Source organism: Pelodiscus sinensis, unplaced genomic scaffold, assembly GCF_049634645.1.
Source record: "Pelodiscus sinensis isolate JC-2024 unplaced genomic scaffold, ASM4963464v1 ctg34, whole genome shotgun sequence".
In the NCBI taxonomy this organism is placed as follows: Eukaryota; Metazoa; Chordata; order Testudines; family Trionychidae; genus Pelodiscus; species Pelodiscus sinensis.
Genome location: NW_027465849.1, coordinates 3,035,232 through 3,041,231, shown reverse-complemented (window position 1 = coordinate 3,041,231; position 6,000 = coordinate 3,035,232). Strand labels below are relative to the sequence as shown.

Genomic DNA, 6,000 nt, shown 5'->3' with positions numbered 1-6,000 from the left:
GGCGGTGCCCACCGCGGGGTATGGTGGCACGGTGCCCGCCGCGGGGTATGGTGGCACGGTGCGTGCCGGGGGCGGTGCCCGCCGCGGGGTATGGTGGCACGGTGCCCGCCGCGGGGTATGGTGGCACGGTGCGTGCCGGGGGCGGTGCCCGCCGCAGGGTATGGTGGCACGGTGCCCGCCGCGGGGTATGGTGGCACGGTGCGTGCCGGGGGCGGTGCCCGCCGCGGGTGGTGGCCCGGTGCACACTGGGAGCCCGGTCTGCGCTCTGCCGCAGGTGCACGAGCTGGAGCGGTCCAAGCGGGCGCTGGAGCAGCAGACGCAGGAGATGCGGGCGCAGCTGGAGGAGCTGGAGGACGAGCTGCAGGGCGCGGAGGACGGGAAGCTGCGGCTGGAGGTGACCCTGCAGGCCCTGAGGGCGCAGCACGAGCGGGAGCTGCAGAGCCGCGACGACGCCAGCGACGACAAGAAGAAGCTGCTGGCCAAGCAGGTGGGGGCGCTGGGCCAGTCGGGAGGGGGGGGCACAGGTTGGGAGCAGGGGATGGGGGTGGGGGCCATGGGCCTGGCCATGTGACTCTCCCTCCCCCGTCGCCCCAGGTGCGGGACCTGGAGCAGGAGCTGGACGGGGAGCGGAAGCAGCGGGCGCAGGTGGCGGCGGCGCGGAAGAAGCTGGAGCTGGACCTGCAGGAGGTGCTGGGGCAGATCGACTCCGCCAACAAGGGGCGGGACGAGGCCATCAAGCAGCTCCGCAAACTGCAGGTAGGGGGAGGGGCTTTGGGCCAGGGGGAGGGGCTTGTGTGGCTGGGGGTGGAGTGTTGGTCATCCAGCTGGGCCACAGGGAAAGCCAGAAGGGGAGCAGTGCATGCTGGGAGCTGGAGTATCCCGTTTTTCCTCTTCCGGCGCCGCAGGAGCATTGTGTCTGGGTGCTTCGGGGGAGGGGCTTACCCTGCGTTGTGGGGCCCTGGCGTCCGGGCGGGGGGAGGGGGTGCGAGGTCTCGCCCTTGCTCACAGCCCGACCCCCCCGCAGGTCCAGATGAAGGAGCTGTGGCGGGAGGTGGAGGAGTCCCGCACGTCCCGCGAGGAGATCTTCATCCAGTCCAGGGAGAACGAGAAGAAGCTGAAAAGCTTGGAGGCGGAGCTACTGCAGCTGCAGGAGGTAAGGGGGCGGAGCAACGTCATGTGGGGCAGGGCTACTGCAGTTGCAGGAGGTAAGAGGGCAGAGCGACGTCATTTGGGGCGGGGCTACTGCAGCTGCAAGAGGTAAGGGGGCGGAGCGACATCATGTGGGGCGGGGCTACTGGAGCTGCAGAAGGTGAGGGGGCGGAGCGACGTCATGTGGGGCAGGGCTACTGCAGCTTGCAGGAGGTAAGGGGGCAGAGCGACGTCATTTGGGGCGGGGCTACTGCAGTTGCAGGAGGTAAGGGGCGGAGCGACGTCATGTGGGGCGGGGGCTACTGCAGCTGCAGGAGGTAAGGGGGCGGAGCGATGTCATGTGGGGCGGGGCTACTTCAGCTGCAGGAGGTGAGGGGGCGGAGCAACGTCATGTGGGGCGGGGCTACTGAGGTGAGTGGCTGTAATATAGGAGGTTTCTGGAGGCCAAACCAGGGTGAACTGGAGAGGGTCAAATGGCTCTGAGACAGGACTCCGTACAGCCCACGGGGGGGGGGGGGGGGGGGGAGAGACTCAGGCACACAGAGCACGTCTGGTCCCCACCCTGGCCAGCCAGAAGTCACACGCAGTCCCCTAGACACGCCCCCTCCCCCTTCCACAGCCAGCCCCCCCCCCCCCCCCCACACACACACACTTGGGAGAGGTGCTGAAAACCCAGCTCCAAACAGGTTCCCAAAGGGCCAGTCCCAGTCCTGGGTCAATTCACGCCTCAGCTCTGACCCCAAAACGCGGGGCCAGTCGATCCTTCACCATCGAACAGCTCAAGGGCTAAAGGAAGGAGGGAGAGGGATGGATAAGGAAGGAAGGAGGGAGGGGAGGGAGGAGAGGGATGGATAATGGAGGAAGGAGAATGATGGATAAGGAAGGAGGGAAGGAAGGAGAGGGATGGAGAAGGAAGGAGGGAGGGAGGGGAGGGAGGAGAGGGATGGAGAAGGAAGGAAGGAGGGAGGGAGGGAGGAGAGGGATGGAGAAGGAGGGAAGGAGGGAGGGGAGGAAGGAGAGGGATGGAGAAGGAAGGAGGGAGGGAGGTGAGGGAGGAGAGGGATGGAGAAGGAAGGAGGGAGGGAGGTGAGGGAGGAGAGGGATGGAGAAGGAAGGAGGGAGGGAGGTGAGGGAGGAGAGGGATGGAGAAGGAAGGAAGGAGGGAGGGAGGAAGGAGAGGGATGGAGAAGGAGGGAAGGAGGGAGGGGAGGAAGGAGAGGGATGGAGAAGGAAGGAAGAAGGGCGGGGAGGGAGGAGAGGGATGGAGAAGGAAGGAGGGAGGGGAGGAAGGAGAGGGATGGAGAAGGAAGGAAGGAGGGAGGGAGGAGGGAGAGGGATGGAGAAGGAAGGAAGGAGGGAGGGGAGGGAGGAGAGGGATGGAGAAGGAAGGAGGGCGGGGAGGGAGGGAGGAGGGAGAGGGATGGAGAAGGAGGGAAGGAGGGAGGGGAGGAAGGAGAGGGATGGAGAAGGAAGGAGGGCGGGGAGGGAGGAAGGAGAGGGATGGAGAAGGAAGGAGGACGGGGAGGGAGGAAGGAGAGGGATGGAGAAGGAAGGAAGGAGGGAGGGAGGAAGGAGAGGGATGGAGAAGGAGGGAAGGAGGGAGGGGAGGAAGGAGAGGGATGGAGAAGGAAGGAGGGCGGGGAGGGAGGAAAGAGAGGGATGGAGAAGGATGCAAGGAAGGAGGGGAAGCTCCTGGGACGTGGCTGGCACCGAGCGAGGCCGGCTGCTCACCGTGGGCCGCCCGTCACGTGGCCAAGCCTGTTGGCGTCTCCAAGGCGCAACCGTCCGACACAAGCGCGGCGCCGCCCCACAACTCCAGCTCTGGGGGTGCTCCAGGAAGAGCTCTTTCTTTCATTGGAGGCGGGGCTACTGCCGTTTCAGGAGGGGAGGGGGCGGAGCTACTGAGGCTGGGTGTGCGCTGGGTTGTGCGCCACCGCCTGTCCCCGACCTCCCTGCTGCCTGTTCCAGGAGCTGGCGGCAGCCGAGCGAGCCAAGCGGCAGGCGCAGCAGGAACGTGACGACATGGCCGATGAGCTGGCCAATGGTGCCAGCGGCAAGTGAGTGCCCCGCCCATTGCTGCAAGCCCCGCCCATTGTTGCAAGCCCCGCCCATTGTTGCAAGCCCCACCTACTGCTGCTAAGAAGCACTCTGGGCCCCGAGCGCTGCCCGGACGCCCTCCCCCCATGCCGGTGGTGGGCCTTACCCAGCCACTCCCGTCTCTGCCCTGGTGTGTGCCCCATTGGTCCCACCTCCTTGCCTGCCCCACTTCCTCCCTGGCCTGCTCGTGACACAGCCCTTGTGTGCCCTGCTGTGCGTACCTGCCCCCCTCGCCCGCTGCCCCAGGCCCCCTGTGGACTCGCCCCCCCCTCCCCAGGCGATTCTGCTGCTGTGACCTGGCTACATACCTGGGGCTGCCGGCCCTGCCCCAGGCTCCCAGCCCTCCCCAGCCCGGCCCTGCCCTCCCTCCCCGCAGGACGGCGCTGCTGGATGAGAAGCGGCACCTGGAGGCCCGGATCGGGCAGCTGGAGGAGGAGCTGGACGAGGAGCAGAGCAACGCGGAGCTGCTGAACGATCGCTACCGCAAGCTGCTCCTGCAGGTGGGCACGAGGGGCACGATCCTGCCCGACCAGGGCTGCGACGGGGCCAGCACTGCCAGCCAGGGAGAGCCCCCCTGTGGGGCCCCAATCCCTGCACTCAGCGCCCCCTGCTGGAACCCTCTGCTCCTGCTCCCTGCAGCCCAGCGCCCCCTGCTGGAACCCTCTGCTCCTGCTCCCTGCAGCCCAGAACCCCCTGCCGACCCCCGCCCTGCTCCTTGCAGCCCAGCACCCCCTGCTGGAACCCCCTCCCCCTGCTCCCTGCAGCCCAGAACCCCCTGCCCAGGCCCCCATCACTCTCCCTGCAGCCCAGCGCCCCCTGCTGGAACCCCTGCTCCCTGCAGCCCAGCGCCCCCTGCTGGAACCCCCTCCCCCTGCTCCCTGCAGCCCAGCGCCCCCTGCTGGAACCCCCTCCCCCTGCTCCCTGCAGCCCAGAACCCCCTGCCGGAACCCCCTCCCCCTGCTCCCTGCAGCCCAGCGCCCCCTGCTGGAACCCCCTCCCCCTGCTCCCTGCAGCCCAGAACCCCCTGCCGGAACCCCCTCCCCCTGCTCCCTGCAGCCCAGCGCCCCCTGCTGGAGCCCCCTCCCCCTGCTCCCTGCAGCCCAGAACCCCCTGTTGGGCCCCCACCACACTCCCTGCAGTCCAGCGCCCCCTGCTGGAACCCTCTCCCCCTGCTCCCTGCAGCCCAGAACCCCCTACTGGAGCCCTCTCCCCCTGCTCCCTGCAGCCCAGCCCCCACCAGTGGCACCTTGGGGCATGGGGCCGGGCCTGGTGGGGCTGGATTGCAGACCCCCCATGACACCGCCCCCCCGCAGGTGGAGACGCTGACGACGGAGCTGGGGGTGGAGCGCAGCGTGGTGCAGAAGGCGGAGAACGTCCGGCAGCAGCTGGAGCGGCAGAACAAGGAGCTGCGGGCCAAGCTGGGCGAGCTGGACGGCTCCGTCAAGTCCAAGTACAAGCTGGCCATCGCCTCGCTGGAGGCCAAGGTGGCCCAGCTGGAGGAGCAGTTGGAGCAGGAGTCCCGGTGAGCCCAGGGCCACCTCCCAGAGTTGGAAAGTGGCTACACGGCATGCCCTGGGGCTGTACGTTAGGCTGGCAGTGAAGGTGGGGGGGGGGCAGAGCGTAGGGTGCAGTTACCCAGCATGCCCTGGGGCTGTACGTTAGGCTGGCAGTGAAGGTGGGGGGGGGGGCAGAGCATAGGGTGCGGTTACCCAGCATGCTCTGGGGCCGTACCTTAGGCTGGCAGTGAAGGTGGGGGGGGGGGCAGAGTGTAGGGTGCGGTTACCCAGCATGCTCTGGGGCTGTACGTTAGGCTGGCAGTGAAGGTGGGGGGGGGGCAGAGTGTAGGGTGCGGTTACCCAGCATGCTCTGGGGCTGTACGTTAGGCTGGCAGTGAAGGTGGGGGGGGGCAGAGCGTAGGGTGCGGTTACCCAGCATGCCCTGGGGCCGTACCTTAGGCTGGCAGTGAAGGTGGGGGGGGGGGCAGAGCGTAGGGTGCGGTTACCCAGCATGCCCTGGGGCTGTACGTTAGGCTGGCAGTGAAGGTGGGGGGGGGGCAGAGCGTAGGGTGCAGTTACCCAGCATGCCCTGGGGCTGTACGTTAGGCTGGCAGTGAAGGTGGGGGGGGGGCAGAGCGTAGGGTGCGGTTACCCAGCATGCTCTGGGGCCGTACCTTAGGCTGGCAGTGAAGGTGGGGGGGGGGGGGCAGAGTGTAGGGTGCGGTTACCCAGCATGCTCTGGGGCTGTACGTTAGGCTGGCAGTGAAGGTGGGGGGGGGGGGCAGAGCGTAGGGTGCGGTTACCCAGCATGCCCTGGGGCCGTACCTTAGGCTGGCAGTGAAGGTGGGGGGGGGCAGAGCGTAGGGTGCGGTTACCCAGCATGCCCTGGGGCCGTACCTTAGGCTGGCAGTGAAGGTGGGGGGGGGGCAGAGCGTAGGGTGCGGTTACCCAGCATGCCCTGGGGCCGTACCTTAGGCTGGCAGTGAAGGTGGGGGGGGGGCAGAGCGTAGGGTGCGGTTACCCAGCATGCCCTGGGGCCGTACCTTAGGCTGGCAGTGAAGGTGGGGGGGGGGCAGAGCGTAGGGTGCGGTTACCCAGCATGCCCTGGGGCCGTACCTTAGGCTGGCAGTGAAGGTGGGGGGGGGCAGAGCGTAGGGTGCGGTTACCCAGCATGCCCTGGGGCTGTACATTAGGCTGGCAGTGAAGGTGGGGGGGGGGCAGAGCGTAGGGTGCGGTTACCCAGCATGCTCTGGAGCTA

The 6,000-nt window shown here is 67.8% G+C and overlaps 1 protein-coding gene across 1 annotated transcript in view; it reads left to right on the top strand.

The window, feature by feature from the left end:
- LOC102447805 (myosin-10-like) overlaps window positions 1–6,000 on the top strand; it is a 51,986-nt gene that overhangs the window by 41,207 nt on the left and 4,779 nt on the right. Inside the window, exons 35-40 of the mRNA XM_075915166.1 lie at window positions 275–487; window positions 595–756; window positions 1,025–1,153; window positions 3,118–3,206; window positions 3,623–3,746; window positions 4,560–4,768. Of these exons, the coding sequence (XP_075771281.1) occupies window positions 275–487; window positions 595–756; window positions 1,025–1,153; window positions 3,118–3,206; window positions 3,623–3,746; window positions 4,560–4,768 (926 nt within the window). The remainder of the gene's footprint in view (window positions 1–274; window positions 488–594; window positions 757–1,024; window positions 1,154–3,117; window positions 3,207–3,622; window positions 3,747–4,559; window positions 4,769–6,000) is intronic.